General features: G+C 42.2%; 1 protein-coding gene across 1 annotated transcript in view; it reads right to left on the bottom strand.

The window, feature by feature from the left end:
• The window catches only part of LOC126260246 (trypsin beta-like), a 35,184-nt gene extending 27,309 nt beyond the window's left edge, over nucleotides 1–7,875 (bottom strand). The window contains exon 1 of the mRNA XM_049957563.1: nucleotides 7,816–7,875. Within this exon, the coding sequence (XP_049813520.1) occupies nucleotides 7,816–7,867 (52 nt within the window). The 5' untranslated portion in view covers nucleotides 7,868–7,875. The remainder of the gene's footprint in view (nucleotides 1–7,815) is intronic.
• Between the last annotated feature and the right edge of the window lie 14,179 nt (nucleotides 7,876–22,054).

The following is a 22,054-nucleotide window of genomic DNA, read 5'->3' as shown; positions in this document are numbered from 1 at the left end:
AGATGATACAAGTGCTGAAAGGTTCAAAGAAAAATTTAGTACCTCCTCAAATACGTACCCCACTCATTCGGTTATAGATGGTTATGACTTCAATGTATTCTGGAAATGGTGGAAATACATGTTCAAAGCCGGGGATAGTTATAAAACATCGCCTACCATTTTCGTAAATGCTTTGTCAGAAAATTTTCTTGAACACTTCGTTGAGGAGCACACTGGCAGTGTTAATGCTTAGAAAACATACTTGATCTCTTAGTAACAAACAATGCCTAGCACATAATGAACATCATGGCAGATACAGGAAGTAGTGACCAAAAGGTCGTTCTATATAGACTGAATAACGTATCATCCAAATCCACCGAAAATAAACTACAATATATCTATTTGTAAGAATATATGAAAACTCGCTTCATGCTTTCTAAAATTACTATCCAAGCGTAGGCCCGATGTGGCTTAAATTCGGAGAAACAGCATCATCAGGAATTGGAAGCTTTATTACAAATAAATCAATGAAAGACAGAACGGATCCCTATTGGTACACATGGCAGGTCAGAACACTGTTGCAGAAGAAAGGGAAGAACCATGCCAGATTTCAAAGAACGCAAAATCCCGAATGAGGAAATTTTACAGGAACTTGAAAATTAGCGGCCATTTCAATGCGACTTCGTTTTAATAGTTCTCAGAACAAAACTCTGTCTCTATTTGTAAGAATATATGAAAACTCGCTTCATGCTTTCTAAAATTACTATCCAAGCGTAGGCCCGATGTGGCTTAGCTGACAGAATATCCAAAGGGATTGTGGTCATACATAAAGTTCACCAGTGGCAAGACGCCATCAATACTTTCACAGTTATGTACTTATGATAATGTTACTGATGACAATGACACTAAAACTGTGTTACCAAATACTGTTTACTGAAATCCCTTCATCAGAAATATGAAGTACATGTTTTCCAGAATCCCAATTCAGAAGTGCTGCCAACGACATTAACTTAGACGTAGATATCCTCTTTGTAGCGAAGCAACTTATATCGAGTAATCGAGGGAAGTTTTCCTGTACAGATTTTACGACAGTTAATTTCATTTCAGAGTAATCTGATCTAATAGCACCACCCACTGAAGTCATATACAACTGCCTACTCAATGCGAGGTCCGTACCTAAAGACTAGAAGGTTGCACGAGTCATACTCAAGAAAGGAAGCAGGAATAATGCACTGGATTACCGACCCCTATTACTAACTTTGATTTTGGATCGTATACGGTTTTCGAATTACTTCGAAAAATTACACGTATTGATTCGTAGTCAGTAGAGATTCGGAAAATATAGTTCTTATTCAACACAACTCCTTAGTCCCTTGTAGTAATGAGTGCAATCGCTAGGGAATCTCCAATTGATCCCATATTTCTCGATTTTGTGAAGGCTTCTCATAGCGTTCCTCAAAAGAGGTATCTTATAAAACTATGTGCCTATGCAGTATTATTGTCTCAGTTGTACAACTGAATTCTTGATTTCTTCTCACACAAATTCACATTTCGTAGTAACTGACGGAAAGACATAAATGTTTTAGGTGACAATCGGAACATCAATCCTAGATTGTTCGAGATGATGTTGTCTTTCACCGTCTAATAAAGTAATCACAAAATCGCAGCCAACTGTTGCCAAGTAATGACAACATTTCTGTATGGTGTGAAAAATGGCACTAGAATGTAAGTAATGAAAATGGCGAGGTCATCCACATGACTGCGAAAAGGAATTTTTTAAATTTCCAGTATGCGATAAATCACACAAATATAGGCTGCAAGTTTAACCAAATACACTCCTGGAAATGGAAAAAAGAACACATTGACACCGGTGTGTCAGACCCACCATACTTGCTCCGGACACTGCGAGAGGGCTGTACAAGCAATGATCACACGCACGGCACAGCGGACACACCAGGAACCGCGGTGTTGGCCGTCGAATGGCGCTAGCTGCGCAGCATTTGTGCACCGCCGCCGTCAGTGTCAGCCAGTTTGCCGTGGCATACGGAGCTCCATCGCAGTCTTTAACACTGGTAGCATGCCGCGACAGCGTGGACGTGAACCGTATGTGCAGTTGACGGACTTTGAGCGAGGGCGTATAGTGGGCATGCGGGAGGCCGGGTGGACGTACCGCCGAATTGCTCAACACGTGGGGCGTGAGGTCTCCACAGTACATCGATGTTGTCGCCAGTGGTCGGCGGAAGGTGCACGTGCCCGTCGACCTGGGACCGGACCGCAGCGACGCACGGATGCACGCCAAGACCGTAGGATCCTACGCAGTGCCGTAGGGGACCGCACCGCCACTTCCCAGCAAATTAGGGACACTGTTGCTCCTGGGGTATCGGCGAGGACCATTCGCAAGCGTCTCCATGAAGCTGGGCTACGGTCCCGCACACCGTTAGGCCGTCTTCCGCTCACGCCCCAACATCGTGCAGCCCGCCTCCAGTGGTGTCGCGACAGGCGTGAATGGAGGGACGAATGGAGACGTGTCGTCTTCAGCGATGAGAGTCGCTTCTGCCTTGGTGCCAATGATAGTCGTATGCGTGTTTGGCGCCGTGCAGGTGAGCGCCACAATCAGGACTGCATACGACCGAGGCACACAGGGCCAACACCCGGCATCATGGCGTGGGGAGCGATCTCCTACACTGGCCGTACACCACTGGTGATCGTCGAGGGGACACTGAATAGTGCACGGTACATCCAAACCGTCATCGAACCCATCGTTCTACCATTCCTAGACCGGCAAGGGAACTTGCTGTTCCAACAGGACAATGCACGTCCGCATGTATCCCGTGCCACCCAACGTGCTCTAGAAGGTGTAAATCAACTACCCTGGCCAGCAAGATCTCCGGATCTGCCCCCCATTGAGCATGTTTGGGACTGGATGAAGCGTCGTCTCACGCGGTCTGCACGTCCAGCACGAACGCTGGTCCAACTGAGGCGCCAGGTGGAAATGGCATGGCAAGCCGTTCCGCAGGACTACATCCAGCATCTCTACCATCATCTCCATGGGAGAATAGCAGCCTGCATTGCTGCGAATGGTGGATATACACTGTACTAGTGCCGACATTGTGCATGCTCTGTTGCCTGTGTCTATGTGCCTGTGGTTCTGTCAGTGTGATCATGTGATGTATCTGACCCCAGGAATGTGTCAATAAAGTTTCCCCTTCCTGGGACAATGAATTCACGGTGTTCTTATTTCAATTTCCAGGAGTGTATATAGGCTCAACAAATGCAAAAAACTTCAGTTATGAAGATCAAGTAGACTATGTTGTGGGGAAGGTGGACCATAGACTGAGTTTTATTTAGAGAACACTTAGAAGATACAACGTGTCATCTAAGGAGACTGCCTACAGTACTCTAGTCTGTCCTCTGTTAGAATATTACTGTTCGGTACGCATTCTTACCAGACATGACTGACGGAGGCCATCGGAAGAAAAAGGCAGCTCGTTTTGTACTGTCGCAAAATAGACGAAACAGTGTTATGGAAGGGATACCCGAGTTGGGGTGGCAGTCATTATACCATTATACCAAAGGTTTTTTTTTTGTGACAGCGAGAACATCTTTTCATGAAACACCCAACTCCTAGTTTCTCGTGTGAATGAGAAAATGTTTTGATCACAACCACCTACGTAGGGAGAAATGATCATCGATATAAAATAAAAGAGATCAGAGCCCTCATGGAAGTACTTATATGTTCCGTTTTTCCCGTCCACTGTTCGGGAGTGGGAGGGAAGGGCAACAGTGTGAAACTGGTTCCATGAACTACCCTCTTCCAGAGACTTAGCTGGGACTTGCAGAGTTGTCATATAGATGTGGATCTAGATATAGATGTGGATGTCATATCTTTTGTGATGTCAAACAAACTTTAAGTTGCTGTCCAGTACATATTGCCGAGATTGAAACTGGTAACAGCTTATCGACAATAACAGAACTCGCCAGCCAAATAGTTAAATGCATCTACGACAACGATTCAAAACCAGTGTGGTTTGTTGGTGGACTGCACCAGTGACACAAGTAAAACGCGTTTCTACTAGCAGCTGTTATGTTCTCAGCATATAATGAAATCAATTATCACGACTCTAATTGTGTCATATGAGAGGAACGAGTTGTGTTGTATTAGCATTAAACCACGGTTTGAGGCATGTTTATATGCCTCACTTGTAGTAGCCTAGTGCTGAGCACATCATGATTCACTATGGGGGCTCAGAAAGAAATTTAAAACTCAGCGTAAGGAGACGAAACGGTATCTACGAAAACAAGCGTTAGACAACAGTCTAATACCCAAACAGCAAAAATCATCTCAGATGTAAAATTCTGCTATGCAAATCACCATTTCATTGTCAGCTAATAAATAACGTTCAAGACCAAAATTTATTCATGTAATCGTTGATTCTTCCATTTTGTGGATTTCAAGCTGTTTCCTTTATCCCTTATTAAGTTAAAAAAAAGTATTGTTGTTCTTCTCACCAGTCTACTCCATCAACTTCAGCTCCAAACTTTTATCGTTCGCACTGGTAATTAATCTGTATATTCAGTAGTGCTTTCAATCTATTAATTTTTCCACATCCGTTAGCAAGAACTCTCTCTTCCTGATAATTCAATCGTGTTGATACTTATACATTTTTCCCGTTCTTTTGTGCAGCATTTTTAGAAGTCCTGATCTTGCTTCAAAATAATGTGGTATCCTTAAGTATTTAGTACATCGTGTTAAACATTACTACGTCTACATGGCTACTCTGCACCTTTAAGTGTCTGTCAGAGGGTACGTCGAACCACCTTCACACTATTCTCTATTATTCCACTCTCGAACAGCGGGCGGAAAAAAGCAACAACTGTGTGCTCTGTGTGAACTCTGATATCCCATATTTTGTTATAATGATTGTTTCTCCCCATGTATGTCGGCGTCAACAAAATATTTTCGCATCCGGAGGAGAAGGTAGGTGATTGAAATATCGTGAGAAGATCCCGCTGCAAAGAGAAACGCCTTTATTTTAATTATTTCTACGCTAAATCCTGTATCATATCCGTGACTCACTCATGACTTGTGGAAAAATTAAATTTAATGATTATTCACCTTGGTATAAAACGAATCAAGAGGCTCTGTTAACAGATGACACGCGAATTTATCAACATAATAACAGGAAATTGAACTGAAAACCGTTTTAGAGAAATTTGTTGATATGTTATGTAGTTCATTCAGTATTCACTTTTCCTCCTACGGAACTCTTTCTTTTTCGCCTTAGTTGTCCGGATATTCTGTACAGTCGTTCAAATTATTGTTACCTTAATGCCTGTACATATGAAGTTGTAAAAAATTTTCCCCGCGGAACAAATTGAGATCTCACAGATTAGGTTCGATTGTCGTGAAAACGAAGCCGGCCTTCTAAGCAAAGTGGTAAAGGTGTGAGCTGTACTTTCAACCGTATGTATTTGATATTATTAGGCTAGATACACATTGGAAACAGGTGGTTATGTATTACTGTAATACACGGTCTGATAGTGGACTACGGATAGTTTGTTACCACATACGACAACATCATGGATGTACGTATATGACTAACAATGATAAAAGGTACGCTACGTGTTGGCGATTTACACGTATCGTGTGCGTCGGCATTAGCCGTAACGCAAATACCATCTGGTAATAATAATAATCATAATAATTGTGGCTATCGGTGAAAGAATAAGCTTTGGAGGACTGCAGTTAATTCATTTCTGCAAAAACCAGATGATATGCACTCTAATATCAGCAGTTTCTCAAATGGAACAGTTTCTACAAGATAGCTGTATTCAATAAATTGTAGTAGTTTCTAGTTAGATGTTGGCGGCGTACTCTCCTGTTGTAAGGGCTAACAACTAGCAGCTAATGCAAAAAATAATAATATATGACACTGCTAAGACTGAAAATACAGTAGCCTTTGATTACGGACTTAATAAACCGCAACCAAAGTCAGCCACATCATACACATAAAAGTAGTAACTGTGTAGAGACATGTAATGGAACGGTCATATAGAATAAGTTGGAGAAACCGTGAATGACGGGTTTAGATAAAATTCGACTTACCGCACGTCGAGAGAACTAAGACAAATCATTCTTCTCATTTGTCAGAGAGAAAAAGAAGACAACTTTACATATGGCACAAGAAAATGTACCTTTTGCCACCTGAACACAAAAGTTTTTATTCATCATAAACTGCTAAGTGAATAGTTGTACGAACCATACTGGGTACGCTGTATATACAGAACGGTGGGGGAATGGTTACAGCTGACGTACTTGCGTCAAACATTCTTAGGCTGACAAGAGATTGTAATATAAATAACTAAATCTCTTTCTCGGAGAAAGTGGCTCTATGTCTCATTTGTAGCAAACTGCAAGAAAGGCCTTCCAGTGCGAAGTTACGAGTAATCTTGAACCTCCCACAGACACTCAGAAAATAAAATTACACTAACAGCCCACTAAGAGTAATCATTTTCCTCATCTGTCAGAGAAAACGCAGGTGAACTTAACATATGGCACAGTAGAACGTACATTTGCACGTAGAATACAGGTATAAACAGATATAGATTTATGGTATATAGCTTGCTACAAAATGTCCAATTGTTTAATTGTTACATATCTGCATTTATAAGTTAAAGAAATGAAAATCTGCTAGCTACGAAACTGTATTTAACAAAATTATTGTAATCGAAGGGAGACAGATCTTCTGCAGTAATCACATCCATAACAAATTGTCGGATTATGTAAACGAGTAAGATATGTTACACTGCATTAGCGGAAGAATTTCAGAGTGCACTAAGACAAGGCCGAAAAAGAGGAAATTAAGCACTGTAAAAGACTCACACTGCTTTGCGTACTGTGTGGATCGACACATATAGGGCAAATGCAGGAACATTTTATCAATATGGTACTACTAAATGGAGTTCAAAGTAAGCGTGGCTCTTAACTGTAAACCAAGCAAAACATTATGAAGCAGATGCCAAAGCTAAGAGGATCGACAAGTATGGTAAAGTAGTGGCGAATTGATTTACTGTTAGCAACTTGATTCTTGTAATGTTTATTACACTTAAAAAAAATTACAACAGATGAAAGGGGCAGATTTGAAGACAAGCACCATCCACAGATGATACATATTGTTTAAAAATGTGCCGGTGGCCTTGATACAAATTGAGTTGGGGGAATGTCATGAATTGAAGAACGTTGATTGCTGGATATACTGCATTTTCTTCCAAAGATAAAAAAAAAATGCTTTGATAGAAGGTCACCACATAAAAATATCACCGACTTCTGTGATTCATATGAGATAATACGTGTTGTTCTGACATGAGCTGGATTATGAGAAAGTTGTCAATTCGATGTGTTTGTTGACAGCTGTTGTGTTAAGATATTTAAATTTCGAATATGAAAAAATATAATTAACATGGGCCCCTGACGTGATCTGATCTTAACTATTACATGAGATGAACAACATATCTTGTAAACAGAACTGCAGCCAAACAGTAACAAGTTTTTGTACAGATTCCTTTCATAATTAGACTAAAAGTGATATCGAACTCATCACTCTCCATGATCTCTGTGGTTCTAAAAGCAATATACCGTATAATAGGAGAAAATCTCATATTACATAGTGACTTATACAAGAACATGAAATCAAACAAGTTATCGCTCAAAAATGTTATTGTCTTGGATATTTTAAATTTTACTGTATGAACAAAGGGTTCAGATTCAACGATCTTGTGACATTCACGATTTGCGGCATCTTCATAAACAAAATTTAATGTTACGTAGACTCTTACCATAGCACTGGCTAGCTGAAAGCAAGAACAAGCAAACAATGAAAGAAATCATCGTGAACGGACGAAGTTCGACTTCAGGCTGGTATCTTTTATACAAAGTTGGTCAATGACGTAGCGGTGCGTGCCATTTCGTCCGCAGTGACGCCTTTATCTTATCTGTTGTGTTCTTAGTTGTTATTCAGTGTTTCAAGTGCTGGAAAGTACTTGCTGTTTTTGTTAACCGTGAAATCAAGAGAAAGGTAATGGTGCAAGTACTTGATAATATTTGAACTAATTTCTTCTCAAGTCAGTTGCCCTTTTATGAGAGTGTCTAAAATCATGATTTCATTATGGTACATTCTTTGCCTTGCACTTTTGTAACCTGCTTCAGCTGATGTTCTTTTTCTTCTCCTTTTTCTTTTTCTTCCCTGCATTTGCCTTTTCCCATTTCTTCCTAATCATAAAGGTTGGCGTAATGTTAGTGGCAAATGGTGACTGGAACTAGAGGTTCGTTTGCCAGTCTGACGAGAAACGCAAACTTCTGCACTTCTAGGGGTAGGAGAAGAATATAATAATTCCAATCCCAAAGAAAGCAGGTGTTGACAGATGTGAAAATTACCGAAGTATCAGTTCAATAAATCACAGCTGCAAAATACTAACGCGAATTCTTTACAGACGAATGGAAAAACTGGTAGAAGCCAACCTCGGGTAAGATCAGTTTGGATTCCGTAGAAATATTGGAACACCTGAGACAATACCGACCCTACGACTTATCTTAGAAAATAGATGACAGAAAGGCAAACCTACGTTTCTAGCATTTGTAGACTTAGAGAAAGCTTTTGACAATGTTGACTGGAAAACTCTCTTTCAAATCCTAAAGGTGGCAGGGGTAAAATACAGGGAGCGAAAGACTATTTACAATTTGTACAGAAACCAGATGGCAGTTATAAGAGTCGAGGGGCATGAAAGGGAAGCAGTGGTTTGGAAGGGAGTGAGACAGGGTTGTAGCCTCTCCCCGAGGCTATTCAATCTGTATATTGAGCAAGCAGTGAAGGAAACAAAAGAAAAATTGGGAGTAGTTATTAAGATCCATGGAAAAGAAATAAAAACTTTGAGGTTCGCCGATGACATTGTAATTCTGTCGGAGACAGCAAAGGACATGGAAGAGCAGTTGAACGGAATGGACAGTGTTTTGAGAGGAGGATATAAGATGAACATCAACAAAAGCAAAACGAGGATAATGGGATGTAATCGAATTAATTCGGGTGATGCTGGGAGAATTAGATTAGGAAATGAGACACTTAAATTAGTAAATGAGTTTTGCTATTTGGGGAGAAAAATAACTGATGATGGTCGAAGTAGAGAGGATATAAAACGTATACTGGCAATGTCAAGGAAAGCGTTTCTGAAGAAGAGAAATTTGTCAACATCGAGTATAGATTTAAGTGTCAGGAAATCGTTTCTTAAAGTATTTGTATGGAGTGTAGCCATGTATGGAAGTGAAACATGGACGATAAATAGTTTGGACAAGAAGAGAATAGAAGCTTTCGAAATGTGGTGCTACAGAAGAATGCTGAAGATTAAATGGGTAGATCACATAACTAATGAGGAGGTATTGAATAGAATTGGGGAGGAGTTTGTGGCACAACTTGACAAGAAGAAGGGGCCGGTTTGTAGGACATGTTCTGAGGCATCAAGGGATGTCCAATTGGCGCTTTAGATCGTCTAATTCCGAGCTGCTTACCGTGTTCTGCCCATAATGCTGCAAACGTTAGGGAGATATCCAGCGACATTTATGGCTAAAATAGTGTTTGATAAGCACGAAGACAAGCAGTAGAAACTCTGGCCGTCTGCGGGCGGGCGTTATATTGCTTAAATGTAAAATGAGTACTGCCTGTCACGAAATGCAACAAAACGGGGCGTAGAATATCGTTGACATACCACTGCGCTGAATGTGTTCAGCAGCTGACAACTAAAGGGATCCTTGTAAGAAGGGAAATGACATCCCAAACCATCCTTCCTGGATGTTGTGCCATATGGCGGGCGACGGTGAGATTGGTGCTCCATCGCTATCCGGGGCATCTTGAGACACGTCTTCGCTCGTCATCAGAGCTCAGTTCGAAACGCGTCTCAGCACTGAAGGCATTTCTACTCCAGTCAATGAGATTCCAGGCCGAAAACGTGTCTGGAGACGCCCCAGACAGCGGTGGGATACCAGCCTGATTGTTGTACACCATACGGCTCGACATCCAGGTGAGATTAGATTAGATTATATTAATACTTGTTCCATAGATCATGAATACGACACTTCGTAATGATGTGGAACGTGTCAGGTTAATAAAAGATCTCTGTACAAGATATTACATTACACAAAATATTGCATGACACTAATGTTTAAGTTGTTGTTGTTGTTAATTTATATCTAAAAATTCAGCCAATGAGTAGAAGGAGTTGTCATCTAGAAATTCTTTTAATTTATTTTTAAATGTTAGTTGGCTATCTGTCAGGCTTTTGATGCTGTTTGGTAGGTGACCAAAGACTTTTGTGGCAACATAATTTACCCCTTTCTGTGCCAAAGTCAGATTTAACCCTGAATAGTGAAGATCATCTTTTCTCCTGGTGTTATAGCTATGCACACTGCTATTACTTTTGAACTGGGTTGGATTATTAACAACAAATTTCGTAAGTGAATATATATACTGTGAAGTTACTATGAGGATCCCTAGATCCTTAAATAGATGTCTGGAGGATGATCGTGGGTGGGCTCCAGCAATTATTCTGATTACACGTTTTTGAGCAATGAATACTTTTCTACTCAACGATGAATTACCCCAGAATATGACGCCATACGAAAGCAGTGAATGAAAGTAGGCATAGTAAGCTAATTTGCTGAGATTCTTATCACCAAAATTTGCAATAAACCTGATAGCATACGTAGTTGAACTCAGACGTTTCAGCAGACCATCAATGTATTGCTTCCAGTTTAACCTCTCATCAATGGACACACCGAAAAATTTTGAAAATTCTACCTTAGCTACAGACGTCTGTTCAAAGTCTATATTTATTACTGGAGTTGTACCATTTACTGTACGGAACTGTATATACTGTGTTTTATCAAAATTTAAAGAGAGTCCGTTTGCTGAGAACCACTTAAAAATTTTCTGAAAAACATCATTTACAATTACATCACTCAGTTCTTGGTTTTTGGATGTTATTACTATACTTGTATCTTCAGCAAAAAGAACTAACTTTGCATCTTCATCAATGTGGAATGGTATGTCATTAATGTATATCAAGAACAGTAAAGGACCTAAGACCGAACCCTGTGGGACCCCGTACTTGACAGCCCCCCGAGTTTGAGGAATCAGCTGTTGTTTTAATATTACATGAACCACTTATTTCAACTTTCTGCATTCTTCCAGTTAAGTATGAATTAAACCATTTGTGCACTGCAGCACTCAAACCATAATGATTTAGCTTATCTAAAAGAATTCCATGATTTACACAATCAAAGGCCTTTGAGAGATCACAAAAAACACCAATGGGTGATGTCCGGTTATTCAGAGCATTTAATATTTGATCAGTGAAAGCGTATATAGCATTTTCTGTTGAAAAGTCTTTCTGAAAACCAAACTGACATTTTGTTAGTACTTTATTTTTACAAATATGGGAGGCTACTCTTGAATACATTACTTTTTCAAAAATTTTTGATAGAGCTGTCAGAAGAGAGATTGGGTGGTAGTTGTTGACATCCGACATATCCCCCTGTTTATGCTATGGTTTTACAATGGCATATTTCAGTCTATCGGGGAAAACACCCTGCTCCAAAGAGCTATTACATATGTGGCTGAGAATCCTACTTATCTGTGGGGAACAAGCTTTAAGTACCTTGCTGGAAATGCCATCAATTCCATAAGAGCTTTTACTTTTCAGTGAGTTTATTAATTTACTGATTTCAGAGGGAGAAGTTGGTGGAATTACAGTTATTTCAAACTGCACAGGTATGGCCTCTTCTATTAGTAGCCTTGCCTCTTCTAGTGAAGATCTAGATTCGACACTCCTGGAAATGGAAAAAAGAACACATTGACAACGGTGTGTCAGACCCACCATACTTGCTCCGGACACTGCGAGAGGGCTGTACAAGCAATGATCACACGCACGGCACAGCGGACACACCAGGAACCGCGGTGTTGGCCGTCGAATGGCGCTAGCTGCGCAGCATTTGTGCACCGCCGCCGTCAGTGTCAGCCAGTTTGCCGTGGCATACGGAGCTCCATCGCAGTCTTTAACACTGGTAGCATGCCGCGACAGCGTGGACGTGAACCGTATGTGCAGTTGACGGACTTTGAGCGAGGGCGTATAGTGGGCATGCGGGAGGCCGAGTGGACGTACCGCCGAATTGCTCAACACGTGGGGCGTGAGGTCTCCACAGTACATCGATGTTGTCGCCAGTGGTCGGCGGAAGGTGCACGTGCCCGTCGACCTGGGGCCGGACCGCAGCGACGCACGGATGCACGCCAAGACCGTAGGATCCTACGCAGTGCCGTAGGGGACCGCACCGCCACTTCCCAGCAAATTAGGGACATTGTTGCACCTGGGGTATCGGCGAGGACCATTCGCAACCGTCTCCATGAAGTTGGGCTACGGTCCCGCACACCGTTAGGCCGTCTTCCGCTCACACCCCAACATCGTGCAGCCCGCCTCCAGTGGTGTCGCGACAGGCGTGAATGGAGGGACGAATGGAGACGTGTCGTCTTCAGCGATGAGAGTCGCTTCTGCCTTGGTGCCAATGATGGTCGTATGCGTGTTTGGCGCTGTGCATGTGAGCGCCACAATCAGGACTGCATACGACCGAGGCACACAAGGCCAACACCCGGCATCATGGTGTGGGGAGCGATCTCCTACACTGGCCGTACACCACTGGTGATCGTCGAGGGGACACTGAATAGTGCACGGTACATCCAAACCGTCATCGAACCCATCGTTCTACCATTCCTAGACCGGCAAGGGAACTTGCTGTTCCAACAGGACAATGCACGTCCGCATGTATCCCGTGCCACCCTACGTGCTCTAGAAGGTGTAAGTCAACTACCCTGGCCAGCAAGATCTCCGGATCTGTCCCCCATTGAGCATGTTTGGGACTGGATGAAGCGTCGTCTCACGCTGTCTGCACGTCCAGCACGAACGCTGGTCCAACTGAGGCGCCAGGTGGAAATGGCATGGCAAGCCGTTCCACAGGACTACATCCAGCATCTCTACGATCGTCTCCATGGGTGAATAGCAGCCTGCATTGCTGCGAAAGGTGGATATGCACTGTACTAGTGCCGACATTGTGCATGCTCTGTTGCCTGTGTCTATGTGCCCGTGGTTCTGTCAGTGTGATCATGTGATGTATCTGACCCCAGGAATGTGTCAATAAAGTTTCCCCTTCCTGGGACAATGAATTCACGGTGTTCTTATTTCAATTTCCAGGAGTGTATTTTCTCCACAACATTTAAAAAATGATTATTGAAAATATTTTCAATTTCTGATTGTTTGTTAGTGCACTTGCCATTCACTTTTATGGCACTAAAGTCTTCCTGTGCTCTTGGTTGCCCTGTTTCCCTTTCAATAATATTCCAAATTGCTTTAATTTTATTATCAGAGTTACTGATCTCAGACATGATACACATGGTTCTGGGCTTTTTAATAACTTTTCTTAGTACCGCACAATAGTTTTTATAGTACTGAACAATTTCGGGGTCAGTACTCCCTCTTGCTGTTAGAGACAGTTCTGTTTTACAGTTGCAAGATATTCTTATTCCTTTAGTTAGCCAAGGTTTTTTATATGTTTTCTTGGAATTGTGTTTAACTATTTTCAACTATTTTCAAATACCCTTAAAAGTGTATCATGAAATAACTTATATTTCAAGTTTGCATCGGGTTCCTTATACACTTCATCCCAGTCTAGCTGCTGCAAGCTTTCCCTAAAGTTTGCAATATTTATATTGTTAATTGAACGCACTGCTTTGAAAGTCTGATTTGATATACTGCATGGAGCTATGTCATGTACTGTAACTAGCTGTGCACCATGATCTGAAAGGCCATTCTCAACTGGAAAAAAAAGTTATCTATCAATGTACTGCTGTTCTTTATTATCCGAGTTGTAAAATCAATGACGGAGCTCAAATTGAAAGAACTGAGTAATACTACCAGGTCATTCTTCCTATTACACTCTTTCAGGGAATCAACACTGAAATCCCCACAAATGATAATTTGCTTCCCCCTTTCTGACAGATAGCACAACAAAGCATCCAAGTTTTCTAGAAATAGCTAGAAATTCCCTGAGGGGGACCTATACACTGTTACAATTATGAATGTGTCATCATGTAGTTTAAGTTCAGTGGCAATATCCACACAAAATTTTTCAGTTTCTAAATTTCTTACACTGTAGAACCTTTTGACATATATGGCAACTCCTCCTCTCATCATATTATCTCTACTTACATGTGCAGCTAATTTGTACCCATTGATGATAACCTTTTGCATATCAGTGACAATGTGATGCTCAGACAGGCATAGTACATCTATTGCATTCTCAGTTTTTATATCTTCTAAACAAAGCAGAAGCTCATCAATTTTATTCCTCAATCCTCCAATATTTTGATGAAATATACTTACATAATTTTCACTTTACTTTTGTGAAAATCTTGACCTTTTTTAACATCTTTAGTACTTGCCTGGCTCAGTTGCCCACTGGACACTGATCTTACACTAAAAAAGAGTTTCCACCATGAGATGTAGTTCCTCCCCCTTTAAATTTCCTGCTATCAGCCCAGCCAGTTTACCCTTCCCTTTCTTGTTGAGGTGTTGGCCATGTCTAGTATAGTCCTACCTACAGAGTGAATCAACAGGAACCACACCAATGTGTGAACCTGCAGCAGATCCAAGTAGCCGTTCCAACTCCAAATTAACTCTCCTGACAGAAGAGCTCAAATGAGGTCGGTCGTGGCACTCCAGAACCGACACAAACCCAGATGATCTGATACGCCAACTTTTTGCATAGCAAGGCCTTTTCGGTTGTCATCATCTGAAAGTGGATTATATTCTAAGCTCTGTTTTATTGCCCTTCGTGGCAAGACGTTGCCGACTTACGTTTTAGCAAGATAATGTCCATCCACACACGACAACTGTTTCTACTGCTTGTCTTCGTGCTTGTCAAACCCTGCCTTGGCCAGCAATGCCGCCTGATATCTGCCCAGCTGAGAACCTTTGGAGCACTATGGGCAGGACTCCCAAGCTACCGAGCGAGGTGGCGCAGTGGTTAGACACTGGACTCGCATTCGGGAGGACGACGTTTCAATCACGCGTCCGGCCATCCCGATTTAGGTTTTCCGTGATTTCCCTAAATCTCTCCAGCCAAATGCCGGGATGGTTCCTTTCAAAGGGCACGGCCGACTTCCTTCCCCGTCCTTCCCTAATCCGATGAGATCGATGACCTCGCTGTCTGGTCTCCTTCCCCAAAACCAACCAACCAACCAACCAACTCCGAAGCTAGCTAGGGATTTGGACGATCTAATGCGAGAATTTGACAGAATTTTGTACGATATCCCCGAGGAGAATGTCGGACAAATCTACCAGTCAGTGTCAAGTCAAATAACTGCTGGTCTAAACGTTAGTGACTTGCTCAAATTGTGAATCACTTTATTTTGAACTTGTGAATAAATTATAAATTTTTTTTTGAAACTGTAATCATCTGCTTGTCTATACATGTACATCATATTTAACGATTTGAGTCTATTCGGATAACTGCTTTATGGTGTGGTGTTTTTTCCTTGCTGCGGTGTATACCTACCTGATAGCCACACTCAGCTTTCATAGACCAGTAAATCAGCCGTAGCCGAGCACTGTATCTGTACAGGGCGTTCTATGGATTATTCTGCCACAGAATCATTGACTCTGAGGAGATACTTCGGGAACTGAGTCATTAAGGGACTTTTGGCGGAGGATCATTTTAATCATGACGGTGCTTTAGATCGACCCGGTGATAATAAATTATTCAGAAAGAAAACCTTCACCTCGTAATTACACGCCTAGAGACAGTTAATTTGGCATCCCATGGGACAGCCTTCCGACCGAGGACGTGCATCTAGTTTCACAATTACACAGGCTACTACGCATCATAGACGGACCTACACTACTGGCCATAACAATTGCTACACCATGAAGATGACGTGCCACAGACGCGAAATTTAACCGACAGGAAGAAGATGCAGTGATATGCAAATGATTAGCTTTTCAGAGCATTCTCACCAGGTTGGCGCCGGTGGCGACACCTACAACGTGCTGACATTAGGAAAGATTCCAACCAATTTCTCTTACATAAACAGCAGTTGACCGGCGTTGCCTGGTGAAACGTTGTTGTGATGCCTCTTGTAAGGAGGAGAAATGCGTACCATCACGTTTCCGACTTTGATAAAGGTCGGATGGTAGCCTATCGCAATTGCGGTTTATCGTACCGCGACATTGCTGCTCGCATTGGTCGAGATCCAATGACTGTTAGCACAATATGGAATCGGTGGGTTCAGGAGGGTAATACGGAACGCCGTGCTGGATCCCAACGGTCTAGTATCACTAGCAGTCGATTTGACAGGCATCTTATCCGCATGGCTGTAACGGATTGTGCAGCCACGTCTCGATCCCTGAGTCAACAGATGGGGACATTTGCAAGACAACAACCATCTGCACAAACAGTTCGACGACGTTTGCAGCAGCATGGATTATCAGCTCGGAGACCATGGCTGCGATTACCCTTGACGCTGTATCACAGACAGGAGCGCCTGTGATGGTGTACTCAACGACGAACCTCGGTGCACGAATGGAAAAACGTCATTTTTTCGGATGAATCAAGGTTCTGTTTACAGCATCATGATGGTCGCATCCGTGTTTGGCGACATCGCGGTGAACGTACATTGGAAGCGTGTATTCGTCATCGTCATACTGTCGTATCACCCTGCGTGATGGTATGGGGTGCCATTGGTTACACTTGTCGGTCATCTCTTGTTCGTATTGACGGCACTTTGAACAGTGGACGCTACATTTCAGATGTGTTACGACCCGTAGCTCTACCCTTCATTCGATCCCTGCGAAACCCTACATTTCAGCAGGATAGCGCACGACCGCATGTTGCAGGTCCTGTACGGGCCTTTCTGGATACAGAAAACATTCTACTGCTGCGCTGGCCAACACATTCTCCAGATCTCTCACCAATTGAAACGTCTGGTCAATGGTGGCCGAGCAACTGGCTCGTTACAATACGCCAGTCACTACTCTTGATGAACTGTGGTATCGTGTTGAAGTTGCATGGGCAGCTGTACCTGTACACGCCATCCAATCTCTGTCTGACTAAATGCCCAGGCGTATCAAGGTCGTTATTACGGCCAGAGGTGGTTGTTCCGGGTACTGATTTCTCAGGATCTATGCACCCAAATTACGTGAAAATGTAATCACATGTCAGTTCTAGTATAATATATTTGTCCAATGAATACCCGTATATCATCTGCATTTCTTCCTGGTGTAGCATTTTTAATGGGCAGTAGTGTTTATTTAAAGAGGGCCTCAACTCGACGAAGCCCAATAATGCAGTGGTAACTTACGCACATGCATCTCCACGTCAGTTTTCGGTTTAAACTTAGTGATGTGAACCAGCAATCTCCAGCGTAGAACACTCACCGGAAAATGGAGAAATGGTAGTCAGCCGCAATTCGGTGGCAAGTTGTCGACGTCAACCGGTTGCAATTCCGAAATTTTATGGAACATGCACTGTACTGACAAAACTTCAATAGCCACAGTATTTGTCTAGTGCGACAATAGCTGCAATTTCTGGGTCGTGCCACCCTTGGAGCTGAATAATGGTGTCACCATACTCTTTCCAAATTGAAGAACTGCTCCCGTTATGGAGGCGATTGTTTGGCGAATGGACTTACCTTTAATCTCCCTATGTTTAAGCGAGTTGATTAAGGTAAATTCTTTTTTAAAAGCATAACTTCTCTTTTGAGCTTGTCAGTAGTTTTCCGCAACAGTAAATGAACGTTGCTAGGCACACGCTCAAAATAATATTTTCTAAATAAAATATAAGTGAGAGATGAACGATGATATCCAAAAGCTAGAGCTAATTATGTGCATTAGAACTAAAACTAGCTAAAAACAGTCAATTTAAACAACACACAAAAAGGTCTGAGACACCAACGCCAGTAGAGTAAATGTAAGAAAACTTAACAACTTAAACATAACTTATTATAAGAGCATCCCTTCAGAGTCCAGTTTTACATAGAACCTTGAAAACTGCAGCGTATTTCAGGAAATCATAAAATGACCGTACAGTCGCAGCACTGTTAAGATAATAGTACAAGAAAACGCTTAATTTCAGAACTGCTAGCACAGCTTAAAGGGGAATCACAGCTAGACCACAGGCAACTGCACAACCAATGTTTTCATCAACTACCGACAGCATGACACTCTTACGGTACACTGCCAAGACTCCAGCCATCCCCTCAGACCAGAAACTGATCTCTGCATGCTGATAACAAGTAGACACCAGCTGCTAGCTCAGGACAGGCTGTGTCACTGCTGGCCACATCAACTTGCAGCCCAGTCTGTAGTATCCACAGTGCCGCCTCTGTTGCTCCCTTATTGAGTCCTTCCTCGTTGGCTATCCACAGACTAACTTTGTGCTCCTAGTCCCCAAGGTAGCAGAAGACACCCCATCATCCATAATACAGGGCCGCTATCGTAGATTCCCACCTACCACCCACCTCTCGCCTCCCCAAGCACATGCTACAAGACTCCACAACGCCACTGCTGCCCTACCACTGCCAGAGTCGCAGACAAGAAGGGCTGGCTAATGCTCCTTCGGTACGGGGCCACTCACTTGTCGTATCAGCTTGCTGATCATATCTCTCCTTTCCGAGAGCTGAGGGTGCCAATGTTAGCTGACCATTTCCAGGAACCAGCTACTTCGAGACAAAGACCATATCAAACGGCGTGCTATTCATGTTGAAGTGTAGTCCTTCTGATATTGGCCGTGGCCATTGTCACTGTTTGTGTTTCCATTTCACTGTAACAAACCATTCTGCCTTCGGGTGACACTCATGGTTACTCGTTGTCTCGTGGTGGCGCTCCTTTCAACTGCTTTTTTGAGCTCTCTGCCACAGCAGGAAAACATCGCTAGCCGTGGTACCAGCTATAGACTGCGATGGGACTTTAACTGTGCCATGTGCTGCTGCATTGAGGCACACTGCATAATTCACAGGAAACAGAACCCAACATGATGGTTAGAAATCGTCACCTGTGGAATAAGCTTCAGCAGTTTTCCAAGGAATGTTATATGGTCGTTACTGATCACGTCGAATATACAGGGAATATCTGAGGTGATGGCACAAACACTGAGGAATGAGATAGAAGGGCTACTTTGCAAAACTGACAAATTCACAAGAGATAAGCACGTATGAGATAATTTTAAATTCACCATTCGTCTGCAGCTGATAATAAAAACACAAGTCAACTGATTTTGATGTTTCAGATTTTGAGGTCTTTTTGTACTGAATAACATGTCCTAACACCAATAACATGTCCTAACACCATTACAATAATGCTATCTATTGCAATAAATCTATTTAAAAGAACTAGATAATAGTTTGAAGGCAAAGGCAGTACACCCTAAGCTGATTACATCATTTTTTATTCCGGATACATCCACACAGGCCGTAATAATTGTTCTGAAGTACAAGTAATTAACATATAAACACTAAAATTTTATTATCCCTGTCATACGTTAACTCAGTATAGAAAAATGGAAAGGGGGTGTTGTGTCAATAACGTAGATTCATTTTTCATATATTTTTGGTGATTTCATTATGAAGCAGCAGAAGAAAATATAACCTCATTTGCGACAAAAGCTTACAATACTTACTTCGGAATCGGAGGCCAGCAGAGGACTTGGGCTTCTGATACGGTGTGCAGTGCTTGTGCTGAAGAGTTACGGAATTGGACAAAGAGGATGAAACAGTCACTAGTTTTGGAACATCAATGGTGTGGCATGAATATAAAAATCACAGCGCTGACAATTACTTTTGTACAAGCAATGCACCACTAGCATTATCACACGGTAACCTATATTATGTAGCGAGAGATTTAAATCTTCCCAAGCATGCAGCTGAGGTGTGAGGTTCCAGACGACAAGAAAGCATTCAACTCTCAGCTGGTACGTCAGTGTCTTCCTATAGGAAGAGAGGAAACGATCGCTTGCAGCAGTTCGGTAGTGAAGAAGATCATATTTATTGCAATAAACTTTCAGACTTAATAAACAAACTGTGTTCAGTTTAACGTGATCGAAGTGAATGGAGACTATTTAGAGATTCTAGTAAAATAAGTAAAAAAGAGTGTGCTCTTACACAATGGTAATGCTCCATCTTTGGTTCCAGTAGCACACTCAGTGCAGCTGAAGCAGAATTAATCAAGTCTGAAGTATGTTTTAGAGAAAATGGAATGTGTTGTTGTGTGGAGACTTGAAAGTAATCAGTAAGACATTAGGCCATCAAAAAGGGATCTACAGGACATTCATGTTATTTGTGAGAGTGGGATGGTAGTGCAAGAGACAAATAATGGAAATAAAGATGATAGCCGAAAAGAAAGTTTAATAGCAAGTTGTAAGAATATAATAAAGATTAATATATTGTACCCTAAACAAAAATATTTTTTCACTACTTCAGATAAAACTTGGTGTAATGAAACAGATTGTGAAAGATCCTGAGAAAATGGGAACTGTTTTAAATTTGCCAGTGACAAATTTCTTTCCTTATCTGTCGCCAAAATTAAAGGATTCGTTGCAGTTCCACGAACCAGAGCTCTACCTAAAGACAGGATATCTGAGCAATTACGACTTCTAAAGCGAAAAATGCTGAAAAAGCATTTAAATAAGTTGTAGAAATATTAAGAGTCGCCAGTCAAATGTAAAACAGCTCTTAATAATTTCTGATTTATAGATCTGCTTGCGGTAATTCAAGTAATGTAATGATTTCATTTACTTGCATATTTTTCCAAAGGTGCTACAAGCAAACAGTTGTTCAAAGTATCATCACTCTAATTCGGTACATGCATGACAATAGCGCACAAATAAGTACAGGGGAAAGCTGGCAAAAGCGTACGAAATATATGTGGATAAACGGAACATTCTGTAACTATAAAACTATCATACTGTTATTGAAATTCTTCTTTTGTAGTAGAAAAGTGAGCTTAACTCAAAGTATACGTAAAGTCATTTTTCATGGAAGGTAGGCAAAGTGGCCATAAACAGAGAAATACACAATCAATAAAAGTTTTGAATCACCTCGGCTCCGAAAGTTCCGGAACCTATACAGAAAATTGGAATAGAGATCAATCACTTCCGCCCTTTTTATTGCTCATGAAAACCACACATTGCATGTTGTACCACCGTACAGAGAGACTTTTACAGGTGTTGGTCTACATTGCTGTACACACCAATACCTCCAATACCCAGTAGCACGTCCTCTTGCGTTGATGGATGCGTGTATTCGTCGTGGCATACTATCCACAAGTTCATCAAAGCACTGTTGGCCCAGATTGACCCACTCCTCAACGGCGATTCGGCATAGATACATCAGAATGGTTGGTGGGTCACGTCGTCCATAAACAGCCCTTTTCAATCCGTCGCAGGTTCATGTCTGGAGAACATGCTGACCACTCTAGTCGAGCGATGTCCTTATCCTGTAGGAGGTCATTCACAAAATGTGCTTGATGGGGGCGCGAATTGTCGTCCGTGAAGACGAATGCCTAGCCAATATGCTGCCGATATGGCTGCACTATCGATCGGAGGATGGTATTCACGTATCACGCTGCCTTCCATGACCTCCAGCGGCCTACGTCGGCCTCCCCATAATGCCACCCCAAAACAGCTGGGAACCTTCACCTTGCTGCACTCGCTGGACAGTGAGTCTAAGGCGTTCAGCCTGACTACATTGCCTCCAAACACGTCTCCGACGATTGTCTGGTTGATATCATATGCGACCCTCATCGTTAAAGAGAACGTGATGCAAGTCCTGAGCGGTCTATTCGGCATGTTGTTGGGTCCGTCTGTAACGCGCTGCATGGTGTCGTGGTTGCAAAGATGGACCTCGCCATGGACGTCGGGATTGAAGTTGCGCATCATGCAGCCTATTGCGCACAGTTTTATTCATAACACGACATCCTGTGGCTGCACGAA

The sequence above is a fragment of the Schistocerca nitens genome, chromosome 5, assembly GCF_023898315.1.
Source record: "Schistocerca nitens isolate TAMUIC-IGC-003100 chromosome 5, iqSchNite1.1, whole genome shotgun sequence".
Classification (NCBI taxonomy): domain Eukaryota; kingdom Metazoa; phylum Arthropoda; class Insecta; order Orthoptera; family Acrididae; genus Schistocerca; species Schistocerca nitens.
This window is presented reverse-complemented; position numbering and strand designations above follow the sequence as displayed.